A 27,411-nucleotide genomic window follows, 5' to 3' on the forward strand; every position below is an offset into this window, starting at 1 on the left:
TGTATTCTCCAATTATGAAAAATTCTACTTTAAAACCTGCATGCTCATTTCTGCTAATGTTCTATACATTTTACTGACCATAACATTTACCAAATTTCACATAATACATGTGGTTCCCACATATGTATACCCTTTGAGATCTGATTTATTTCAGTACTTCATTCAAAAAGTGAAACTTGTATATTAGATTCATTCATTACACACAGAGATGTATTTCACATGTTTTATTTCTTTTAATTTTGGATATTATAACTGACAACTAATGAAAGTCCCAAATTCAGTATCTCGAAAATTAGAATATCAATTAAGACCAATGCAAAAAAAGGATTTTTAGAAATTTTGGCCAACTTAGTATGAACATGAAAAGTATGATCATGTACAGCACTCAATATTTACTTGGGGCTCCTTTGGCCTGGATTGCTGCAGCAATGTGGCGTGGCATGGAGTCGATCAGTCTGTGGCACTGCTCAGGTGTTATGAGAGCCCATGTTGCTCTGATAGTGGCCTTCAGCTCTTCTGAATTGTTGGGTCTGGTGTATTGCATCTACCTCTTCACAATACCCCATAGATTTTCTATGGGGTTAAGGTCAGGCGAGTTTGCTGGCCAATCAAGAACAGGGATACCATGGTCCTTAAACCAGGTACTGGTAGTTTTGGCACTGGGTGCAGGTGCCAGGTCCTGTTGGAAAATTAAATCTGCATCTCCATAAAGTTTGTCAACAGCAGGAAGCATGAAGTGCTCTAAAACTTTCTGGTAGATGGCTGCGTTGACCTTGGACCTCAGAAAACACAATGGACCAACAACAGCACGACATGGCACCCCAAACCATCAGACTATGGAAACGTTACCCTGGACCTCAAGCAACGTGGGTTCTGTGCCTCTCCTCTCTTCCTCCAGACTCTGGGGCCTTGATTTCCAAAGGAAATGCAAAATTTACTTTCATCAGAGAACATAACTTTGGACCACTCAGCAGCAGTTTTGTCTTTAGCCCAGGCGAGACGCTTCTGACGCTGTCTCGTGTTCAAGAGTGGCTTGACACAAGGAATGCGACAGCTGAAACCCATGTCTTGCATATGTCTGTGCGTGGTGGTTCTTGAAGCACTAACTCCAGCTGCAGTCCACTCTTTGTGAATCTCTCCCACAGTTTTGAATGGGTTTTGTTTCACAATCCTCTCCAGGGTGTGGTTATCTCTATTGCTTGCACACTTTTTTCTACAACATCTTGTCCTTACTTCACCTCTCTATTAATGTGCTTGGACGCAGAGCTCTGTGAACAGTCAGCCTCTTTAGCAATGACCTTGTGTCTTGCCCTCCTTGGGCAAGGTGTCAATGGTCGTCTTTTGGACAACTGTCAAGTCAGCAGTCTTCCCCATGATTGTGTAGCCTACAGAACAAGACTGAGAGACCATTTAAAGGCTTTCGCAGGTGTTTTGAGTTAATTGGCTGATTAGAGTGTGGCACCAGGTGTCTTCAATATTGAACCTTTTCATAATATTCTAATTTTCCAAGATACTGAATTTGGGACTTTCATTAGTTGTCAGTTATAATCATCAAAATTAAAAGAAATAAACATTTGAAATACATCAGTCTGTGTGTAATGAATGAGTCTAATATAAAAGTTTCACTTTCTGAATGTAATTACTGAAATAAATCAACTTTGTCATGATATTCTAATTTTACGCCTGTATAAACATTTAAATATTATTCAAAATGGTTTTTAGCATGTTAATAGGGGTGGAATAAGCTTTCAATTGTTGCATAGAATATGTTGACAGTAACCACGAAAACCAGTCAAAATCTGCTAATACATTTGAATACTCTGAAGTAGAAAAACAAAAATCACTTTGTTTTTACTTTTTCCTCTAACTAGGCTAAAGAGCATCAACACATTGTGTAAATTTTTAGCAATGTTACTATAATCACATTGTGCACATAACTTACAACATAAGAGCAAAAGATTAAAAAAAGATTGTAAAACTAACCAACCATTAGGATTTGTAATATTACTTTGTAAGAGTATAATGTTAGGAATAATAGAAATTATGGCTGCAAGTAAATTGATCAATGGACAAAGTTTCCATCAAATTTTGTTACCAATTACTTTTTACTTAACTCTCTTACAAATTATGTATGTCACTTCACGGACCAAAGGTAATATTAATCATATTTTGAGATATGGTGGAAACAGAACCTTCAAATACAGTGGAGGAAATTTCACACCAGGGTAAGAAATCGGTCTTGCAAGAAGAGTTTTTCTTGTTAAAAAAAAAAAAATGTACACAAACTAGTGACAAAATATCTATATCTCTATAATGTGCAAGCAATCGTGTGTAGTTACTGGAATATTCAATAAAACTTCGCAAATGTAATCCTAGCTTAGACAAGAAAATGATTCATGCATGTGTGCAAGTAACCCTTGCTGCAGCTACCAAAACAGTGTTTACCTAAACTTCACCTGTGTACACGTGAAACACCATTTGATTTTACACTGAGCCCTATGCATCAACACGTCTCAAAAGGCATCAGATGTCCGATCTTCTGCGGCACCACCTTCTGGAAAAAATGCATAATTTGCTTAACGTTTAAATTCAATAATCACCTGCTGCTTGGGAAGAATATATTCACAATGAACTGCCCAGATTAAACAACTATACATTTATCAAAAGACACACCACCATAAGTTGAGGTTGGGCAGCATTGCTTTTAATTTACTCCATTACTTGCACTCAAGTTTTAGGGGAAAATTGTACTTTCATAGTGGGTTTTGTATTTTACAATGTACTTAATATTTTCTTTTACTTGGGTTTTTAAACCTAAAAATACATAATTTGACTCTGCTACATTTGAAATAATACATATATGTGAAAGACTCATTTATAAGCTTCCAAGTCTTTCATGTAGGAAGTACAACCATCATTACACAGTGATGTTTTCTTTAGTATAAATTTCAGCAAGCATCTATGAATTTTATCCCTAATTTATGAAAATGTAGCTGTAAAGAAGGAAAAATTAAGATTCACATTGGCCCCAGAGTGCTGAAACTCAAATATGCCCTCCCCCAACGAGGTACACACTTATACTCTGACATTATGAACATCACGTGTCAATAAGCCAGGTACAGTCACTGAAGTAGTGGGCAACTTGTTTTGTTATTAAAGGTTCAACGCCGGTCAAGTTTTAGCATAGGATTTTCACAGGGGCAGATGAGCCAATGAGTCATAGAACAAATAAAGTGCAAGGTATTTCTGATTTGAAGCAAATATACCTAAGAGTGCATAAACAAACGAAAAACAGAAGCTCATCATACAGAATGCAGTGCTGCAGGTTAACATGTTGATAAACCTAAGGCAGGTTGTATCGCTGTAGCACTGGTACACATACGGAAAACCAGAACACAGCACTAATTGTGTTTTAAGAAAAAAATATTTTAGCCTCCAAATACATGATGCAATAACAATTTGTGAATCCATCAACACCTTAATAGTGACTAAATCAACACACTTCACCTCAGATAAAAAAACTGCAGTAAGTTTGATGCATAACACTGCTTAGTGTAAGGACAGTTGTTAAAACACTAAACTCTCCATTTGAAGACATGAACTTGACAAGTTTGTCAACTTCAGCTGGTTTTCTCCTCAAAAATCACTGTGCATAGAGTGTATGAAACGGACACACTTAATGTTTAAATATCAATTGTAAAGGTATCCACCCGGTCATTGTATATTGCTCATGATTCAAGTGGTAAAACCACTGTTCATGAACAAGACAATTTAAAAAATAAAACAGAAAAAAAAACCTTGCTCAAACAGAGAGAAAATAAAACACAAAGTGGAACTTACAGTAATCCCTCCTCGATCGCAGGGGTTGCATTCCAGAACCCCCCGCAATAAACGAAAATCCGCAGTTATTTCTATATATTTTAAGCCCTTATAAACTCTCCCACACTGTTAACCTTATTAGAGCCCTCTAGACATGAAATAATACCCTATAGTCAAAGGTTCAAACTGTGCTCCATGACAAGACAGATGACAGTTCTTTCTCACAATTAAAAGAATGCAATCTCTTCAAAGGAATGTGTGTCAGGAGCAGAGAGAGAGAGAGAGAGAGAAGCAAACAATCAAAAAACCAATACGTGCTTGTGGGCTTTCAAGTATGCCGAAGCACCTCGATGTACATCCGTATCCTCTAAGCAAACAGCCCCTCTGCTCACACCCCCTCCATCAGGCACAGAGAATGTCAGAGAGAGAGGGAGAGAAAAGCAAACAATCAAGCACCACGCGGGAAGCATATTGTATATCATTGAGGAGTTTTAGTTAATACGTAATACATGCTCTGATTGGGCAGCTTCTAAGCCATCCGCCAATAGCGTCCCTTGTATGAAATCAACTGGGCAAATAAACTGAGGAAGCATGTAACAAATTAAAAGACCCATTGTCCGCAGAAATCCGCAAACCAGCGAAAAATCCGTGATATATAATTAGATATGCTTACATTTAAAATCCTTGGAGTGTAGCCGCGAAAGTGTAAGCGCGATATAGCGAAGGATCACTGTATATAGTGCTAAATTATGTTAAATGCTTTTCATAAAAAAAAAGTAACAAAATGCAAACTGCAGCAGGTGGCAAACAAGGTTGATACATCTCAATTTGGACGCAGCAGACATATTTACAAGACTTCAAACAAGTAATGTTTTAAATCGTGTTTTAATATCTTCTAAACTCCTAAATTCCCCCCCCCACATCAACATTCTAGATGAAGCAAACCACAAGCTGTACCACTGGGAAAACAGCTTTGCAGGTATTTTAAATTGCGAATAACCAATGGTAAAGGATACCCTTTGTATCATTCAAAATACTTATTTATTCAGTGTTTATTCATCAGCTGTGATGATTCTGGTACACAAACACCACAGGTAAATCTCTTGTAATCACCTTCAGGGATATAGTACTTTTACACTAAGCACAGAACATATTTGAATACATCCGTTACCAAAGTCTGCAAGCAACAAACTCCTGTCCTATACTGTGCAGTGCCACCAGACAACACAATGAAAGGCATGTCTTAGGGACTGGTTTCCCTCACTCATTACAAATGGCAAAACTTTATCATTGCTGTCTCTGGACAACAGCAATGGCCAGGATTTGTTATATGAACAGCTGATTTAGAGCTTTTTCCGACCATTCACTTTCTGCACTTATCCATTTAAAATTAAATCTATACTAATAAAGGGCAAAGCCCTCACTGAATGACTGACTGACTCATCATTAATTCTCCAACTTCCCATGTAGGTAGAAGGCTGAAATTTGGCAGGCTCATTCCTTACAGCTTACTTACAAAAGTTAAACAGGTTTCATTTCTAAATTCTACACGCAACGGTCATAACAGTCGACAACGTCCGCCATGTTGAACTTTCTTATTAATGGCCACAGCTTCACGAAATTTGGTACGCAGCTTCCCTGCGATAATCGAAACCGATGTACTTATTTCGATGGTATGACGCCACTGTCGGCCGCCATATTGAACTTTCCAACATCACCAATTTTCCAACTTCCCATGTAGGTAGAAGGCTGACCCCATCTTCACGAAATTTGGTAGGTGGCTTCCCTGAGCTAACCGAAACCAACGTACGTACTTATTTCGGTGGTATGACGCCACTGTCAGCCGCCATATTGAACTTTTCAACAGTCTTTGTTACTTATGGGGCCATCTTCAAGGAAATTGGTACACGGGTTCCCAATGCCAACTGAATCCTACTTACGTACATATATACGTCCATAGCCTGCAGCTCGGCCACCGTGTGGCTGGCTGGCTGGCTGCCTGCCTATATAAGACCGTCCATCGCTCCGGTCTCAACTTCTCTTCCTTGCTTCGCCACGGGATTCACGTCTCCCTACTGATAACTACAGCATTTTTGTTTAATCCACGGTTTCTCCGCGGTTTTATTGTTTGTTAATTACGTTAGTAGTTATTGTGTAGGTATTTTAGATTTACTTTACATTGTTCAGGTACCCATTTCCTTTATCATTCCAATCCCCATTACCATTTCTATCGAGGTGATCACTATCGATCAAAAGAACTGTCACTTACCAAGTGGTTTCCATGCCCGGATATGGCACCTACCTTTTCCATTCTCTTTGTTACATATTGCACGGCCATATCAGGCTTACTCTTGATATCCGGAGGAACATTGTGTCTTATGTATTGAATGACTGGAACAGGTTCAAGGTGTGGACTGATGACGGTACAGGAGATGATTATACTACACATGAGCACTAGAAGAGTGAAATGCTTAAGCTCTTCACCTATGGTTCTGCATGTGAGTTGATGGCTGCCGCTGAATTGTTCGGTTGTCACTTTCAAGTGTACCGAAATGGCCAAATATTTTACACCTTTCGACAACCGCCAATGCCTCTTAAACATCTTAGATTGACAGGTGACGATTTCAGTAGTGGACACTTTGATGTTTATGAATGTTTAAACTCTCAAAAGCTGGATGTGATTTTATCGATGAAACCGGTTGTGTGCTTACGACGCTTGACAGATGCCCAATGTCACTTCAACACAACAAATCCTGCAAATACTGTTGTAATTGAAACAAACCATGAAACTGAAACCGATTAAAGAGTAAGTTCAGCGCACAGCTTGGTCATGTTACAACCGGAGGGCCGAACTGACAACATGGTATACAAAGAGATCCTTAAATAATTATTGGCATATTTTCCCTTAGTTTAAAAAGTTTAATTTTCTTCTTATTAAAATTTTAATGCAGTACTTTGCCACTGCGAAGCGCGGATATTTTGCTAGTATACCATATTTGCCATTTCGGCACATCTACACTTAACTCTTTTAAGGCAGATGTCGACTTTTGTTGACAGGAGGGGTTGAGGGCGAAGGTTGACAAGTCAACACCCTGGGATAGAGGGCGACAATCAGCTGTTAATGGCAACAAACCTCACTGTCACATCACAGGCATTCCTCTCTGTGCTTGGAGGAATGTTAAGACTCATTGACTCGGCAACTAATCCTTGCGTGTGCATGAGTTGCGAAATGTAAACAAAGGCAAGATGGCATCGCACAAGGGAGCGAAGCAAGTGCAGAAAAGAAAACACTCGGCAAGTGTTTTGCTTATTATCGCTGAGTCGGACTCTGACTTTTCAGAATCAGATTTTATTGACAGCGATCAGGAGATCGAGCAAGACAGTGAGAAGCCAGCATCAGCCGATGCCGCCCCCCAGTTGAGCGCTTTCGCGCAGCCGATGCACCTACGGCAAGGTTTGCGCAGGAAAAATACCCAGACATTGATCCGTGGGAGCCGAACTAGCTACTGGACTTCACAAGACGGCATAGCTTGCGGTTGGACACTGGATTACTTCAGGCTGCTCTCTCCTGATGCTGCTTTTCAGCTACTGTCAAACGAGACGAACAGGTATGCAGAGCAATTTTTTTGAATTGCGGGCTGCATTTGCATCGCATTCTCGTTTTTCAAAGTGGAAATCCATAACAAAAGATGAGATGAAGGGCATTGTGGCGGCATTACAAATAGATATGGGACTAGACTGGTGAGAACTTCAGGGAGCATTGGTCCAAATGTGCTTTGTCCCCTGGTGGCTTTGGACAGGTTATGCCGCATGAAAGGTACGTGATGCTGCAAAGTTTTATTCACTTCTGTGATAAACAGAAGCAAATCCTAAGGGGTGAGCCAGGCTGTACCCCCATGCATAAAGTTCAGCCCCTGCTTGACATTGTGGAACCAACATATAATCAACTTTATCAGCCTGGCCTTGATTTGTCTGTGCATGAATCTATGATAAAATACAAGGGATGCTTTATTCCTGCCAATATATGCCAGACAAGCTCACAAAGTATGGCATAAAGGATTTTGTTCTGGCAGAAGCAAACATTGGCTTCTGCCTGAAAGTAATTACATATACAGGAAAGTATTTCTTTCAAAGAGAGAACTGTCCCTTGACAAGTCAGGTTATCCTGGAGCTGCTTCAGGGCTATGAACATTTGGGTCATGTTGTGTACATGGACAACTTTTATACATGCCCAGAATTGTTCATGGAGCTACAGAGCAGTGGAATCTTGTGGCACAGTGAGGGTGTACATGAGACACATGGCTTCAGAGTTGAAGCCAGACAGGCTGAAGATGAAAAGAGATGACAATATGGTTTTCATACGAGCAGAAAACTTGGTGGCAGTGGCACGATGTCACAAACGGGTCACTTGTCTCTCTACAGTACACACTAACAATATATGTGAGAAAGTGCAGCAACACAATTGAAAAGGAGGCACCAAAGCAACACATATTGTAAGCAGTGCATGCAATTGGCTGCTTTGAGCGATATCATACTTTACAGGACTTTACTATGTAACATGTATGTGAAATCATAGTATACAACATGCTAGACAGTAAAATTTGCCAAAAGTAAATTTTTGTTGATTTAATATGTTAAACAATTGCTTTGTGTTCTTTGAAAAATGTTAAGTTTTTGGAAAAATATTCAGCCCTGGAACAAAAAAAAATTAGCCCTAAGAGAGTTAATCAATAATGACAAACGTTTTTAGAAAGGTCGTCAAATTCATATAAAATTACGGATTTGGTTTTTGACTTTTAATAGATATTCAGACCCTTAACTGTTGCACTCCAAATAGTGGTCAGGTGTATCCTGCATGCTTTACCCTAGAGATGCGTACAGAACTTGGAGTCAACCTGTAGCAAACTGAATTGACTGGACATTCAGAAAGGCACAGAGGTGTATATATCAAGTTCCACAATTCACACAGCATAGCATGTCAGGACAATAAATGTCTAAGGAATTTTGTTGAGCGCCATGTTCAAATTGTGGCGAGACATAAATCAGGACAAGTGTGTAAAACCATTTATAAAGGCTTCCAGGGGGACAGTGGTCTCAATAGTTTGTGAAATAGAAATTTGGAACAACAAGAACTTTTCCTAGAGTTTGAATTAACAGGCAAGAAAGGCCTTGATCAGGGAGGTGGCAAAGAACTTGATGACCACTCAGAGTTTCATAAGCCCTTTTTCCCTTGGCAAACTACTAGAAAGGACAACCATCTCTGCAGCCCTCCATCTGCCATGCATTTATGTTAGAGATGGAGATGGAAGCTACTCTACAGTAACAAGCATTTGATAGCCTGATAGGAGCTGGGCAAACGTCTGATGGACAAAAACTGAACTCTTTTGGCAGAACTCCATGAACTACATCTGGTGAAGACCAAGCACTGATACACCATTCCTACAGTTAACACTAGAATTACCAGAGCCTACGAAAAAAACTCGTAGATCCGGCCCACCTTAAATCCCATCACACCTCTCTGCCAGCGTCCTTTGTCATCTAAATGTGCTGATAAAGACAAGCTACAAGCAGCCGGCTATTCCATCCTCCCCACCAACTTGGAACATGCACAAACTTCTCCCAGCTCATGTCTTGATTATCTGGGAGTGAAGTGAAGTGGAGTTTTAGAGTAGAAATAATAGATCGTTATTTGGAACACACGCATTTCATGTGTGATCCGTTTCTACAGTAATCTGTAAAACTGTTAAAGTTTTTCATATTTTAGTAATGTTACAAAATGTAGGCATAAACTATAGAATGCGCGAAGCATGAACTTCAAAACATCAAATAAACATTCACAAAAGGTTCAAGAACGATACAACAGCTTCCGAGGCTTAGCAGTAAGATTTGCTGTCAGAGGGCAGCAGCTGTTGCCATGCCTTAAAGACCAGAGTTCGATTCCCCGTTTTGGGAGAAAGTGTATTTTTTTTTTCTTTTTTACCTCAAACGGACATAAAATTTATACATTGGTATGCACTGTCAGTTAATGAGATAGTTCTATTTTCATGTGGGATGTTCCTTTTAAAATATTTAACAATTGAGACTGCAATTAACATGAAAGTGTCCTTATAACTTATTTTTAAGATCCATAACACAGACTGAGCACTGTGTAACAGAGAAACAGACATGCAGAGAAGTCACTAGAAATATAAACAGGCACATGTACTGAAAGAAAAAAAAAAAAAAAAAGTGTGTTTATCCTGCTGCACAACGCACATGCACCCCCAACCCTGACTCTAAGTAACAGCGCAAGTACAGACGCAAACCAACTGTATGCGTGTACTGTACAATATTAACAAAAAGGGCAGCATACTACTGAAAACGGCAAATATAGGAGTGGGGATCGAACCAGGGACTGTTGATTACACTTGGTTTGTGTCTATACTTGCTGTTACTTAGAGTCACATTGGGGGTTGGGGGGTCCGGGGGTCTTAGATCAACATTTGTGCTGATCCTGCTGCATTGAATAAGCTCACGGGCTCTTTTTTATCCTTTCAGTACTAGTGAAAGGTAAACTTCGACAGAAGCCACTCAGTCAATCGGGCTTGTGAGGTTTGTCCAAAAATGCGTCCATACAAAGAGAATAAATATAGTGCTCAAAATGCAGGGCACATAAATCATTTTGAATGAATTAACTGAACAGTGGGTGTTTTTCTTTTTATATTTTTCTGAAGATGTTTAACTTAGTTCATTACATTGTACTAGGAACTCATTGAGTTTACTAAAAATGTGCCCGACTCGTTTCAATCAATATCAATATAATCTGACTTTAAATTTATATATCCAGGAATGAGGTTATATATTCCGACGCTGACTTTATATATTCCGACGCTGACTTTATATATTCCGACGCTGACTTTATATATTCCGACGCTGACTTTATTCAGGGATTACTTTATATATTCCGAAAATCATTGTAATTGCCTGTTTGGCACCCCATAGACACTGCATAATAGATCTATAAAAAAAAACAGCTAAGGGGATAGATATATAGATAGGAAGGAAAAGCACTATATGAAAGGCAGACAGGGAAGCTGCTATATAATAATAATTACTGTTATTACTATATAGACAGACGGAGTTCAGGCAGGCAGAGTGGCGAAGGTTAAAAAGAAAAAACACTTTCTCCTCATAGGGGAACCAAACTCGGGTCTCTGAGGCACGGCAAGACCTGCCGCGCTTCGAGTCAGCAAATATTACGGGTACGCCACGGAAGCTGTTCTATCATTCTTGAACCTTTTGTGAAAGTGTTTATTTGATGCTTCGACTTCAGGCTTCACACATTTTATAGTTTATGCCTTTTGTAACATTTATTACTAAAATATGAAAAGTTTGTTTTAACAATGTATTTACACAGATTACTGTAGAAACGGAACACACATGAAATGCGTGCATTCCAAATAAGGATCTATTTCCACTCTAAAACTCGACTTCAGTCCCAGATAATCAATCAAGACATGAGCTGGGAGAAGTTTGTGCACGTTCTAAGTCGGTGGGGGGATGGAATAGCCGGCTGCTTGCAGCTTGTCTTTATCAGCACATTTAGATGACAGAAGACGCTGGCGGAGAGTTGTGAACAGATTTAAGATGGGACAGATCTACGAGTTTTTTCGTAGGCTCTGGTAATTCTTGTATTAAACAAGGTGCTGGAATCTTCATTTTAAATGGGTGCTTTCAGCATTAAAGGAAGACAGAGTGGTCACAATTGAGGGACAGATGAATACAGACTGGGGCCATGCTCCACCTTTCTTCATGACCAAGACCATAAGCAGATACAGTGGGTACGGAAAGTATTCAGAGTCCCTTCAATTTTTCACTGTTATATTGCAGCCATTTGCTAAAATCATTTAAATTAACTTTTTCCTAATTACTGGACACAGAGCACCCCATATTGACAGACAAAAAAAAAAAATTTTGAAATTGTTGCAGATTTATTAAAAAACAAAAACTGAAATATCACATGGTCCTAAGTATTCAGACCCTTTGCTGTGACACTCATATTTAACTCAGGTGCTTTCCATTTCTTCAGATCATCCTTGAGATCACCTTCATTTGAGTCCAGCTGTTTTTGATTATACTGATTGGACTTGATTAGGAAAGCCACACACCTGTCTATATAAGACCTTACAGCTCACAATGCATGTCAGAGCAAATGAGAATCATGAGGTCAAAGGAACTGCATTAAGAGCTCAGAGACAGAATTGTGGCAAGGCACAGATCTGGCCAAGGTTACAAAACAATTTCTGCTGCACTTAAGGTTGCCAAGAGCACAGTGGCCTCCATAATCCTTAAATGGAAGACGTTTGGGACGACCATTTGACCTTTTCTGATCATTACGATACAAAAAACGGTATACAAAATATTTTTATTCCACTGCGTTTTAAAAATGTGTTCAAAGTGGTGGCCATCATTAGCGATACACTTTGTCTGAACGCTCGCATGACTCATTCGACCATTTCAAGTGGAATAGTGGCAATTTCATGGCGAACAGTGTCTTTGAGGACTTCAAGATTTGGAGGTCACTGTGTGAATCTGCGACTTGAGATAACCCCATTAGAAGAAAATCACACAAGAGATCAGGGGAACATGAAGGCCCCTCAACATCCATACGCAGGGAGATCAGCTTCCTCTGAAACATCTCCCATAGAATTTGCATGTCCGCGCTGTATGAGCTGTTGCTTCATCCCGTTGAAACCAGGCATCCACCACATCTATTTCTTCCAGTTGGTGTCACAAAAAGTCCTCTAGCATTTCAATGTGACATTCTCAAGTGACGGTGACCGTTGCCTAGAGCTGCAACGATTAGTCGGCATAATCGACAATGTCGAGTACAAAAAAATCGTCGACGCAGATTTTTTTTTTATTGTCGACACATCATAAACAGAACCTTCAATAGAGGCTCCAGTCACATTGGTTTTTGTAACTGCAATGCACTACATGAACATCTGGGGGCAGTATAGTTAGTTTGTCAAGACTGCACACAGTCCTACCAACGAAGAACAACGTCTGAGGAGAGGAAGAATGTGGAGGGAAATAAACATGGTTGCAATGGTGAGTCAGATAGAGTAGGGGGAAGGAGATGGAAAAAAAATTGAGACAAACTTTCAGAAAAAAAAGTTGAATGCAAATTATGTAAAGCAGAGCTTTCTTTTCACGCCAGCACCATCACGATGCACGAGCATCTGAAACAAAAGCATCCTGGAGATGTGATGCTGCGGTCCCTTGAGAATGTATGCTGATGCTGTTAGTTGGGTCAGATCAGGAGGTGAGGGAGCGTGAACGAGACTGAGAAAATAAAAGTAAAAAAAGCTAACTTTTACAAGTAACATATTTATACCCAATCTGTTCATTTTCAAATATTGTATTAGTGCAATGTTTTCTGATTGGTACTATTCAGGTCATACAATGATTTCTTCAAATTTTCACATATTTGTCTTTCTTTTTTATTCCCCTAGTGCTGTGCGTGGACACCAGAAGGCGTGAACTTATTCAGTGCTAGCAACAGCACGCAGGTGGCCGGTTGCTTGTGCTATAACAAGCTTGACCTGGTGGGCGATCAAAGCCCATGTACTGTTCATGGCTCACCCTGCACAGGAACATTCTTTCCTCTGCATGTCCTGGAGTCCTTTGCAGACAGGGCAAGATCGGGGGGGTGGGCCCAGGGGGGCTGGGGGATAACGCGGTCATTGATTACATACCTCAAGAAGGTACGCAAATGAATATGAATAATGTTGCACCCGTGCCACAATGTTTTCCAAAATGTACTACAAAGGTCATAAAATGAATAATTCCATATATACACACACACATATATATATATATATATATATATATATATATATATATATATCTATATATATACACACACACATGTGTCTTGTTTTTTTGTAAGTGTGGCTTAGCAGAGGGGGTAGTATGTATCGTGATCGAGAGAATAAAAGTGAAAAAAAAAGGTAACTTTTACAAGTACTATACATTTAATACAGTGGCTTTTACAGACACAAATCAAATGTATGTGTTTATTGTATATTAACAATAAGAGCAACTCCCTACTCAAAACGGTAAATATACAAGGCAGTCAGGATTGAACCGGGGGACTCTTGATTATAAGTTAGCAATTCCTAACGCTGCACCACAGAAGCTATTGTATCATACTTGAACCTTTTGTGAAAGTGTTTATTTGATCTTTGCGCATAGTTTATGTCTACATTTCGACATTACTAAAAATACGAAAAACATTTCAGTTTTAACGATGTATTTTTTGGTTAAGTTAAATGCACTTTTTTGTTTAAAGACTACATGCACTTTAGTTTGTATATTTAACGTATTTCTTTTTAATTGTGACTGTCACACTAATATAAAACCATCCGATTTTCAAATTCATATGTTTCACTGGTTATTTTGATTATTATTAATTTCAATCGTGCTAATGCAGAGACATCAGGGTGACATTCACAGGTTGACAGACGTGAGCAGATAAGGTAAGACATGCACTGGAGCCCAGAACAGGATGTGCAACCACAGGTCGCAGGCATTAAAAATGTCAGGCATGAAATAACCTTGACTAATCGAAAAAGTGTAACTGATAAGAAATTAATCCAAATTCCTGTCTGAAAGGCAAAAACCCTCACCACAACACTACAACCAGCTCTGTTCCAGTTAAAAGAACATACTACTGACAACTACCACTCACTCCAACTACAAAAAGGGGGAAAAAAAACTTTATATATGCTGGTGTTGTCACGCTCATCTTTTTCAGGTTAAGAAAGCTATTTGTGAAACTTTTTTTTTTATTTTATTTTATTACAATCCATACATAGCAATCAAGTTTTTACAAAAAAAAGAATTATGTTAAGAACAGATCGATCCCCACCCCTGAGAGAGAGAGCAAGCCAAACGGTGTAAAATTTAAGGCTTGTAAACATACCTAAATTAATAAATTCTCTGTGCTTTATAAACTTATTTTAAAATATTACTGATTAGATCCTGCCATGTTTTGAAAAAAACTCTGTATGGATCCTCTGAGTATTTGATTTTTTCCAATTTCAAATAGTATAACACATCAGTTTCCCACTGACTTAAGAGGAGAGTTTGGGTTCTTCCAGTTTATCAGAATAAGTCTGCGTGCCAACAGTGTAGTGAATGCAATCACAATTTGTTTGCCCTTCTCCACTTTAAGCCCCTCTGGAAGAACCCCAAACACAGCTGTTAATGGGTTAGGAGGGATTGTGAGTCCAAGGCTGTCTGAGAGGTAATTAAAAATTTTTGTCCAGAATAATGTTAATTTGGTGCAGGCCCAGAACATGTGACCCAGTGAGGCTGGGGCTTGGTTGCAACGTTCGCAGGTTGGATCATGCCCTGGAAACATTTTGGAGAATTTTAGTCGAGACAGATGTGCTCGATATATAAATTTTGAGTTGTATAATTGTATGCTTTGTGCAAATGGAGCTCGAGTGAATTCTCTGCATTGCTACTTTCCACTCCTTTTCCGATATATTAATTGAGAGTAGGGCTGTGCGATATGACCAAAATCTTATATCCCGATATTTCATTTCATATCCCGATATCACGATATAGTACATTTTCTTTGTATTCAGTGAATAGTTTATATAATCACCACTCCTTTTTTTCATTTAAATTAAAAAAATCAAGAGTACTCAACTTGTAATTATTTCTGTTCTTTTATTTAGAACATTTGAGCAAATGTTTGACTTAGAATGTAAACATAAAATGTTAATGTATCAAATATAAAACACTTTTCAAAAACAAATTACTAAAGGCCCAATATAAAATACTGCTATATAAAATGCCTGACAAACAAAATGTGAACTGTAGCAGCAATAACTCTCACAACATATATTAAATATAAAAGGATCAAAGCACTAACAACTAAACTATATAAGGCCAATAAACCCTTTAAACAAAATAAATACAAGTCTAACATTAACTGTCAAAACCAAATGTAAACATTGTACTTCAAACTGTAGCAGCAATAAGGCTTACGACAAAAATATTTTAAATATATAATATTTTTTAGGCTACATTCTAGTAAAATGTTAATTTGCACATCGTAGTGTGGTAAATCTCCGTTAATGAGTTACAGCTGATCACCCCGTGCGTGGGACTGGACGGCGCTAACGTGTTGATGCCGCCCAGCCCCAAGCACGGGGCGATCCGCAGTAACTCGTTAACGGAGATTTGCCGTGGTAATGCAGTTGTGGCGTGAACGTAATTTTAACAAGATTAACGCTGACAGCAAATGCTGCAGGGAAAATTATGCCTTAAGCAAATTGTTTTGGTAGCAATTAATCTTCCAAGCTTTTAACATGCTCGTTTAAATAGTACCTTTACAACTGTAATATCCTACGTGGCCTGCCTCTCAGTTGTAAACTCTCTGCATGCTCGCTCACGTGCTTTTTGCGGAGGTGGTAGAAGAGGTTTGTCGTGTTGGAGTCTGTGGTAGCGATCGGTTTGCAGCATAATTTGCACAGTACCGTTTTTTGGAACGTGTCAGACTCTTCAAATCCAAACCATCTCCATACTACAGAGGTAGCCCCTCGTTTAGGAACAAGGTCCTTCTGTGTGGAGCTACCTGGTGTTGCCTCGTCTTCATCAGCCATGCTAGTGTGTCTGCATCCACGTGGTGGCCATCAAAACAATGAAAAAAATATTGCCGTAAACAGTTTATTTTGCGACACCACGAAACAAACGATAGCGTAATGTGCAGCGATAGACGTTTTCATATTGTCATCCGATATATATCGTTATATCGAACTGCCCTAATTGAGAGGTCTTTTTCCCCAGTGTCCTCTTGGATCTTTGAAAGGAAGGGATTGTAAAATGATTTTATATATTGTAGAGACAGAGTCTAATTCCTTAAAATTGAGCAATATTTTTTTCCAGCGTGGATGAGGGTGCAAGATGAGGAAAATCTGGAAGGTTCTGTTTAACAAAGTTCCTGATTTGAAGATAGTGAAAGAAATGTGTAGCTGGAATGTTAAATTTGGAATGTAATTGTTCATAGGATGCAAAGACGTTGTCTATATAAAGATCTCTAAGCAAGTTAATTCCTAATTTTTCCAGATATTAAAACTGCATATGTTTGTGAAGGTTGAAAGAGGTGGTTCTCTTGCAGGGGTGCCACAGATAGAACCTTCTCCGTCTTAAAATGCTTTCTACATTGGTTCCAGATTCTAAGTGAGTGGAGCACAATTGGGTTATTAGTGTATTGCCGATAACGTGTGTTTATTGGAGCACAGAGCAAGGAATACAAAGAAGTACTGCAGGATTTTACTTCTATTGCGGTCCATGCCTGTGTATGTTCTTCTATTTGTGTCCAGGTTCTTATCGCCTGTATATTTGCCCCAGTAATAAAACTGGAAGTTAGGTAGAGCCATGCCGCCTTCTGCCTTTTGTCTTTGTAGGGTCGCTCTTTTGATGCGTGGATGTTTTGAATTCCAAATAAATGAGGTTATTGTTGAATCTAATTGCTTAAAGAATGATTTATTAATGTATATTGGGATGTTTTGAAATAAAAAGGAGCTTAGGAAGAATATTCATCTTAACAGTGTTAATTCTTCCAGCTAGTGTGAGATGAAGGGTTGACCATCTATGCAAGTCTTGTTTAATTTTTTCCATGCAGACGAAAATTTTGTTGATAAAGAGCTTTATGTTTACTTGTGATGTTTACCCTAGGTATTTAAACTGTTCTGCAATGATAAAAGGTAGGGTGTCTAATCTAATATTATATGCTTGAGAATTCACTGGAAAGAGTACACTTTTATTCAGATTAATTCTGAGACCAGAGAGCTTTTGAAATTCTGTGAGTGCTGCTAAGACTGCAGGCACAGAATTTTCTGGGTCCGAATATACAGTACCATATCATCTGCATATAATGAGATTTTCTGTTCCAGTCCTTCTCTGCTAATCCCCTTTATCTGATCAGTATTTCGACAATGTATTGCCAGTGGTTCAATGGCAATTGCAAACAGCAGCGGTGACAAAGGGCATCCTTGTCTTGTGCCACCTTCTAGTTTAAAGTAGTCTGAGCAAATGTTATTGATGCAAACTGAAGCTTCTGGGTTAGTATACAGTAATTTAATCCATGCACAAATGTTCGGGCCAAACCCAAACTTCTCAATATAGTAAAAGGTATTTCCATTCAATCATGTCGAATGCTTTTTCTGCATCCAATGATAATAATATTTCTGGGGTGTTTGATTTAGTTGGTGAGTATATTACATTAAACAGGCGTCGAAGATTTGAAGATAAGTGTCGGCCCCTAATAAATCCAGTTTGGTCTTGTGATATTACGAGGGAGCACTTTCTCCATCCTTCTAGCTATGATTTTAGAGAGTATTTTAACGTCGTTATTCAGAAGTGAAATTGGTCTGTATGATGCACATTGTAATAAGTCCTTATTTTGTTTTGGAAAGACAGTGATTAGTGCTTGGCGAAAGGTTTGTGGAAGAATTGGTTATCTCTGGCTTCTGTAAATGTTGCTAATAGGAGGGAGCTAGCTGAGGGAGAATTTCTTGTAAAACTCTGCAGGGTAGCCATCAGGGCCTGCTGCTTTTCCACCTTGGAGTGACTTTATAGCATCTAGTAATTCTGATAATGCCAGAGGTTTATCAAGTTCCTCCACACTAAAAGCGTCAATTTGTGGTATCTGTAATGTATCCAGAAATGCATTAGATTGTATATTGTCTTCTTTAAACTCAGTAGTATATAGGGATTTATAGTAGTCTCTGAAAGTGTACATTATATTTTTGTGTTCGATGATTTTATCTCCGTTGTGTTAGTGATTACGAGATTGCGTTGCATATCTTGCTTGTGAATTTGTTGCTAAATGCTTATTAGCTTTCTCTCCATGTTCATAATAATGATGTCTGGATTTGTAAATTAGTTGTTCAGTTTCTTTAGTTGTCAAGAGGTTTAATTCTGAATGTAGAGCCTGCCTCCTCTTATGTAGAGTCTCGCTTGGTAGTCTGGCATGTTCTTCATCTATTTTAGTAATTTCTACTTTTATTTAGATTTAAAGATATGAGATAATCTGTCCTCTTAAGAAGGCCTTAAGAGTTTCCCAGAGTATTCCTGCAGAGATCTCAGGGGATGTATTTGTCTCTAGAAAGAATTTGATTTGTTTGGATATAAATTCATACAATTCTCGTCAGCTAATAGAAGCGGGTTGAGGCGCCATCTGCAGGGTGAGTGTATGGGGCTTAGTAATTTCAGCTCCAAGATCATAGGAGCATGGTCAGAAATAACAATAGCATCGTATTTATAAGATTTAATCTTAGGCAAGAAGTTATCTATAAAGAAGTAATCAATCCTTGAGTAGCAATGATGTACTGGTGAGTAGAAAGAATATGTTCTTGAATTTGGGTTTAAAAACCTCCAGGGATCTGATAAGTTGTGATCAGTTATAAACTTTGTAATTATCTTTGCGGTGTTAGTTGCCGTTCCCCCTGTGGAGGAAGTCTTATCTAAAAGTGGATTTAAACCACAATTAAAGTCCCCAGCCATTATAACTTTATGAGTGTTCAGATTGGGAATGGATGCAAATAAATTTTGTATAAATTCCTTATCATCAACATTAGGTGCATAAACATTTATCAAAATCATTTTACAGTTAGATAAGTCTCCCATGACCATTACATATCTCCCTTCAGGATCCAATACTACATCTGATGCTACAAATGGTACTGTTCTATGTATGAGAATTCCCACCCCTCTAGTTTTCTTTGTAAAACTAGAATGGAACATTTGGCCAGTCCAGTCTTTTGCAGCCGGAACTGATCCTTGCTTAGTAAGTGGGTTTCCTGTAAAAATACTATTTTAGCATTTAGACCTGTTAGGTGAGAAAGTACTTTCTTTCTTTTAATTCGTGATTCAGGCCTTTAACATTCCAGCTTACGAAGTTAACTGTCCCATCATGGAGACACTGATTCTGAGTTTTTGATGTCATTTTATAGTCTTAACTGGAAGTGAAATAGTTTAGGTCTTAATTTCCTATTTCCCCAAGAGTTGTTGCCATGCAGCTTATTATTACGTTGATAGTTATAATTATAAAGATTGAGATGATAGATTAGGTATAGATCAAGCCTGCTCTCTTTCTCTTCCCCCCTTAACCCCCCACCCTCCCTTTTGCCTCCCCAAGTGAGGCTAAAACCCACTTCACGCAGTCCCAGTCCTCTGACATACCCAGAGACAGAGCACGTCCAAAGCACAACAAGCCCCCATGCAGTGGCGCTTTAGGGTTAAAAGATAGAGATATCTGTTACCAATATAGTCTTTAAAAGAGGAAAAAAAAATTTTGCACTTTATATATATATAATCTTCAGCAATTTTAGTGCATTAAGATGATACCCCCAGATAATAAACCCAGGTGATGGTGTTAAAGATGTGTCCAAAATAAGCATAACAAGTCTTAATGCAGTAATAGCAATAACAGTAAACCAAGGGTATGATATTGAACAGTCTCATTTAGGGTACACATGAAATAATTAGAAAAGAAAAAAAAAAAAAAAGGAAAAGTAATTAAGCACAATAAAACATAAACATATAGCGCCCTAGTAATACTAAGTAATAATAAGAATATATGAGAATATATGCTGATAAAAACCCGTATTTTAAAACAATAGATCAGACAGTAGATTATTAATCCTAGCATTATCATTTACCGCCATGACTCACTATTATGTATCAGAATAGTCCCGGGATCAGCTTTCTTAATTCATTTTCTGCTTCTTCCTTGCTAGCGAAGACATAGAAATGACCTTGCCATTCCACTTTCAGTTTTGCCGGATACAGGAGGCTGTATTTGACACTGGCTTGCCGTAGCCGCTGTTTAATATTATAGAAGGCTGCGTTTAATAGCTGTTGCTGGAGAGAAGTCAGGGAAGATACGAATGTGGTTATTTTCATATATAATATCTTCCTTGTTTCTGAGGAGTGCCATCACCTCTAGCTTAAATGATAATCGTTCAAAACGAACTATAAAAGATCTTGGTCGGGTCTGACGGTGTTTGATCGCGTCGCGTAAGCCGCTGCTATCTCAGATTCTGCTTTAAAGTCGCCCCCGATTATTTTAGAAAAAGTTCAGCTGCGAATTTCACAGGGTTTGAACTTTCTCGATTCTCCGGCAGACCTTCAATTCTGACATTATACCTTCTACTCCCATCTTCTAAAGCAGCCAGTCTGTCTCCAAGTTTTTCTCCGAGTTTTTTACATTCGGAACTGACATTTACTGCTCTTTCCTCGGCACTGGCAGCTAAATGTTCGACCATTTCGATCCGATTCGTGAATGTCTCCTTAAGATGCTCCAATTGATCAGCAAGCGTGCTCAGTTTAACCGAGTTTTTATGAATGCGCTCTTCAATTTTACCCAGCACCTGTCGAAGCTCGAGTTGTACCTCTTGACGCAGCCTTTCATTTGCCTGTTTCATCTCCTGTTTCAATTCCTGTTTCAGTCTCTCAAGTGCCTTTGCCGTTGCTTTCTCATTAGCCTTCTCGCTTTTCTTTATATCTTGCGTGAGCTCAGCGAGCAACACTTTCAGTTCAGATAGCTCAATTGTGCCTTCTTGTACCGTAGATGAAGCAGCAGACTTTGCTGAAGCTGGTGTCCCCGCTGCTCCAGGCTCGCGTAATTGCGTAACTGAAGCTGCGGACTTCCCGGCCCTTTCCAGTTTCAGGTAATCTTCTCCAATCGGCGAGCTATCCACATCTGCACTCACGATCGCACCTTCGCTCCCCTTTTCGCTCTCACCTGGCGACGATGTAGCGGACCGTGGTCCCGAGGAGTCTGTGCTTTCGCCCATCTGATCCAGGTCTGTCTCTGATAGGCCGTATCTTGAACTGGTGCTTGCTGATCGCAGCTTGGATGTAGCTTTAGTTTTCAATTCTTTCGAACCCCCTTCTTGCTGGCCATGTTTATATGTGCTTACATATACTGTAGCAGTCCCTCTCGGGTTGAATAAATACAGGATATCTCAGAATAATAAGCAAATAATATGAAAAATAGCACCACTGCTAGCGGAGCTCCACTTCAGACGTCCATCTCTCGCATCGGACGAGACCAACTAGCTATTGTGAAACATTTAAAGTACATAAAAATGTCTCGGAATTGACTTTTCCCCCCTGACAAAACAAATGACATATAGTGTACACCAATCAGGAAAAATGCAACCAATTTCTTAGAAACAAGCTACCTACCATAAGTACCATATTCTGCAGGACTGGAGCTAGGGTAAAAGCTGGGTGTCCCTGTCGGCACAGGATACTGCTGTGTTGGTGCAACGTAAGTGGAGCGGTACTAAAAGGAAAGTAAAATGCATAACCAAGAGTCAATAAAACACTTAACATGTTTAAGATTTAGATGGACTAAAAACCCATAATGATGATTTGAAAACACCCTGTTCAAAGTGAAAAATATCAGTGTGCTCCTATTTCATCATTAACTGAAGTTTTTAATATTGGATAAAGATAGGCTTATCTTCTGTTCCAAGAAGTCAGAAGGAAACAATACACATACAACTTCTTCCTTGAAGTATAAAATAAAGGTATATTTATATTCTCTTAAACTACAATCATTAAACAATCACTTAAGTTAACAATTCTGGACAGCTAGGCTTCCTATATTTTAGCCAATAAACAAGTGCTACAGTGGTAGATATTTAGATAGTTTTGGAGTAAAGATTGCTTTAACTAAAGGAAATTTAGTTTTTGTTTTTAATTTAAATTTTTAGTTATTTTGTAAGCAAAACATTATATCCTGAGCTACAAGATACACATTACATCTTCACCGTGCACAAGTTTTTTCTTTAAATGACCTACACAACTACAGAATTTTAAAAAAAGAATAATCACTAATTCCTGCACACTAATGTACACAAGTACAAACATCTCACCTGTCCTCCCTGAATATAATATGCTGAACCTTGTGAAGCAGGAAAAGGAAGAGGCTGTGGAATCATCATCATCTGGGAACCAGTCTGATATACATGTGTGGGAGTCACTGCCCGGGGTGCCGTACTTGCAGGCACTCTGGAAGCACTGCTTGGTGGTGGTTGACGGTTGGCATAGTACTGCTGTAAGACAGACACAGATGAACAAATTTAGTCATACAGAAAATTGTCAGCCGAGTATGAGGCTTCTCAAAGTTACATTTTAGCAAGGGCTGACAGAGGTATTTAGCTCTATTTTGAGCTAAGAAGCTTTTCAATTCTACTAATGTCTTGTTTTATTTAGTACACAATCACTTTCCAGAGTCTAAAGTTGTAACAACCGTGATGTACATGCATTAATCACTACTGCTTATTTGTTCCATCAATAAAAATCAGTGACAACAATCTTGAAATGCAATTTTATATTAAGTCTTCAAATATTACATATTCTGAATCGATCCTGTTGTAAGTATTATCTGTAGTTTCACTACTGACATAAAATTAAATTGAGGCAATAGCATTTGCCAAACAGCTTTTTAAATCCAAAGACACATTTTGCAAACATTTTCCACTGTGACTGAGAATATTCTAACCAAAAATATTCATATTCACAATCATTCAGCAAAGATGTTGTGCGTCAATACAAATGGTGAAAAGATGTGGCAAAGATATCCAAGATTGTTTAAATAACTGAGTTTGGAATGCCAATGGGGAAGAAAATAAATGAGCAGCATTTTTCAAAGCATGCACAGACGAAAAACCTAGTACGCAGGACTCCGTTTACAAAGACCATGCAGTAAAAGGACCATCACATATGCAGACTTATGTAAAATGTGTCTATAATCAGCAGATTACCATTTTCCATGGTAGTTATTCAAAGCAAATACAAAACGAAAACAAAGGAATAAATTACAAGGCAGCTGGAAATCTAATTCCTTTACAGCTGGATCTTAAAACTCTGAGTAAAAATAAAACCAGAGCAGTATACACAAACTGGCATGATCTACCAACCAAAACTAGAGGAATTGGGTTGCTCTTGGCATTTAAATCAAGACTTTTTTTTTTTTTTTAACACTATAGGATGCCCCTATTAAAAGATGCTGCTGAGGTATAATAGTTCTGTGTTGTTCTCAACTATTGCTTCTTAATTACAGTAATTGTTTTTAATTTGCCATTATCAAGCCTTTTCCATATTTTGTCACTGTTCTTCTAAGTGTCCATTGCTCTGCCTTAAGCTAAAGATATTTTACACGACTTCTAGTCATGGGGTAACTCAAATTTGCTAAAAAACTGTGTGAACCATCCAGCACCATTGTGCCCACCCCTTTCCTGATAGTCAATAAATAGCAATAGGTCCGTCACAGTCAGTGCAATATGAATGCAGCCCTTCATTCCCGTTTTGTATAGCATGTAAAACACGAGACATACCGATGAGCTTCTTTTGTTTAGGAGGTCCAAAACGCCATTTTTTATTCTGCACTGTTGCTTTCTATGCATTATATTTTCATAGTTGCCACATGTTTCAACATTTTTCTGATCTTATTTTGCTTCTTTTCATATTTTACTTTAACGTATCGCATTACATACTAGGCTTACAAGAAAGTGTACTTTTAAGGATAAGTTCAGTCTTTTTCAAGTCAAAGTTATTTCTCAACAAACATGGTATATATGCATGCATACATACACACACACACACACACGGCCAGTTACATACATACACAAACAGGCCAGTCCTAGCTTTTTATAATTAGCTCTATGGGGAACAGGGCCCCAATGGAAAATAAAAGCATAAAAACTTGCCAAATATGTCCTCTTCAAGTTTTGATAAAAGAAAACATGCCTTCCACATCTCTGATGCATGTTTGGGACAATAAAAGGAATCCAAAAATAGTCATTTTAACACATATTCCTGGTACTGTTTTTCTCAAATGACTAAGGACTGGTTTTCTATTTGTGTGATCGGCACAAAGTTTACTGTGTTTCATCTTTTAAGAGGAAACCTCGCCCCAGGGGAAGTTTAAAAGGTTGTTGCTGAACAACAGCAGCATTTATTTATATAGCACATTTTCATACAAACAATGTAGCTCAAAGTGCTTTACATGATGAAGAAAGAGAAAATAGACAAAAATAATTAAAATTAGGGAACACTAACACAGAATAAAAGTAAGGTCCGATGGCCAGGGAGGACAGAAAAAACAAACCAGAAACTCCAGACAGCTGGAGAAAAAAAAAAAAAATCTGCAGGGGTTCCAGGGCACCTGACCGCCCGCCCCCACTAGGCATTCTACCTAACAAATTACCTCTATCAGTCCTCACTGTATTCAGGGTTCTCATGGAAGAATTTGATGAGGATGGTGGTCATGTGGACTTCTGGCCTTTAATCCATCAATGTAGGGACATCAAGGTGCTTTGATTATTAACAAGTACCAAGGTAGCACGTACAGCAGGTATTTTTTTAAAAAAACAGCCAAATGGACTATTGTTATCCACTAGGGGTACCATGCAATCCACTCTTATAAAACATTGTGCAAGATTTATTACAGGAATACAAAAAGTTATTTACCAAAATCCCACGATAATTCAAACAGATTTCATATTTGCAAACCTTAATTCATATTGGTTTGGACCCCTGTATAAAATACATACACCTATCAGCCAGAACATGAAAACCACTGATAATCAGTGTTGTTCATTTCACCTATCGTTACAAAGGCAACTGTCAACAGGTGGGATATATTAGGCAACAAGTTGAACAGTCTAGACTTCCAAGGTGATGCGAGGGAAGTAAGAAAAAAATGGGCAAGCTGAACTATGGATTTGAGCAACTCTGACAAGAGCCAATCTGATGCCTAGATGTCTAGATCAGAAAATCTCAAACAGTTGGTCTTGTGCGGTGTTGCTGGTATGCAGTAATTAGTAGCCAAGTGGTCCAAAGTGAAGGCTAGCCTGTCTCTTAAGAGGTACTATAGCACAAAATTGCAGTACAACTTCTTGCTGGCCATGAGAGAAATGTGTCTCACACACAGTGCATAACAGTCTGTTTGTTGCATATGTGGCATCAGAGCCACAGAAGGCCAGAATGCCCAAAGTTGACCACTGCTCACAGTCAAAAGCAACCTCAATGGGCATGTGAGCATTATAAATGGAACATGGTGCAAAACAAGGGTGTGATGAATCCTTTTTTTTTTTTTTAAAATAAAAGATAACATGGATGGGAAACTGCATGCGTGTCATTTACCTAGGGAAAAGATGTCAGAAGGATGCATTATGGAAAGCTGGCAAGCGAACAGATGTGATGCTCTGGGGAATATCCTGCTAGGAAACCTTGGTTCCTAGCATTCATGTGGGATGACATGTACCACCTAGATAAAGATTCTTGCAGGCCACATTCAAACTTTCTTGGCAATGGTAGTGTCTGATAGCAGTGGCTTCTTTCAGCCAAATGTGCCCTACCACACTTCATAAATTGCTCGTGAATGGTTTGAGGAGCATGACAAAGAGTTCAGGGTGTTGAATTGACCACCAGATTCCCCAGATCTCAATCCAATTGAACATCTGTGGATATGCTTAAAAATCAAGTATGATCCTTGGAGGCTCCACCTCACAAATTGCAGGAGTTGTAAATGTCTTGATGTCAAACAGCACATACACCTTCAGAGATCTAGTGTGGTCCATGGTTTGATGTGTAAGATGGTTTTGGTGGCACAAGAGGGACATACACAATATTAGGACTGGTGATTTTAATGCTGTGGTTAACTGGTGCATATTCTGCTTTGCGCTATATCCCTATACTATACCTTATGATAAATATTAACTGACTCACATTTTTTATATAAATAGGATACCCTAAAGACTGTTGACATTTACTTGCACTGAACGTTAGGCGAGTACAAATCTTAAACCATAAGGTTCATGAATAGTTCTAATACAGTAGAAACAACCCTCTTGAGTTGATATGGCAGCCCTTGGAGAAGGCCTAAGTTAAGCAGCATGTTAGACACAAATATTAGAAAACGATGGCTGGCAGGAAAAAAAAAAGATTTCATAATGGAATATTTAATAACTGAATACCACAGAGTATTTGGATATGTAAACTGGGTTCAGAAAATAGGAGTAAAAATTAAAAACTTCCTAGTTCTATACATACTTGTCATTCCAGAAACACATTGTAGCAGTGCCCACTACATAAAGATCTGTTTTTTGCTTTTTATGATTTTACTCATCTTAAATGTCAAGCTCTCAATGTTAAAGGCAAAATGGCAAAAAAAAAGGCTAAAGATACTAAAAATATATATACCAAGTTACTCAGAAACACAAATACAGTTTAGAAGGAGAGGTGTCAAGTCCAGTTTAAGAAGCATACAGTCAACACTTAATACAAGCACAGTTTATTCTTAGCTTGAGCATTTCTGTTCCTGGAATCTGCATCAAACTAGACAGAAACTGTCATACAAGCTTATTTAGAAAAGGTGTTTGCAAATAAAACTGTGGAGATGGATATTTTACAAAAAGCAGCAACAACCCAGCCGAGTAGCAGACCAGCTGGCATGTTAATCTTTTACCTGCAGAGATCGGAATCCTCCCTTTGGCAGCACATATACATACACAA

At 38.6% G+C, this 27,411-nt stretch overlaps 1 protein-coding gene across 5 annotated transcripts in view; it reads right to left on the bottom strand.

Moving 5' to 3' along the window:
- The window catches only part of eif4g1a (eukaryotic translation initiation factor 4 gamma, 1a), a 94,637-nt gene that overhangs the window by 43,776 nt on the left and 23,450 nt on the right, over positions 1-27,411 (bottom strand). For 3 of the 5 annotated variants that reach the window (XM_039765262.1, XM_039765251.1, XM_039765253.1), the window contains exons 5-7: positions 27,365-27,385; positions 22,767-22,946; positions 22,072-22,171 (exon numbers count right to left, since the gene is read on the bottom strand). In XM_039765262.1, the coding sequence (XP_039621196.1) occupies positions 22,072-22,171; positions 22,767-22,946; positions 27,365-27,385 (301 nt within the window). The remainder of the gene's footprint in view (positions 1-22,071; positions 22,172-22,766; positions 22,947-27,364; positions 27,386-27,411) is intronic. The other 2 variants (XM_039765278.1, XM_039765270.1) reach the window with 1 other exon arrangement.

Source organism: Polypterus senegalus, chromosome 1, assembly GCF_016835505.1.
Source record: "Polypterus senegalus isolate Bchr_013 chromosome 1, ASM1683550v1, whole genome shotgun sequence".
In the NCBI taxonomy this organism is placed as follows: domain Eukaryota; kingdom Metazoa; phylum Chordata; class Cladistia; order Polypteriformes; family Polypteridae; genus Polypterus; species Polypterus senegalus.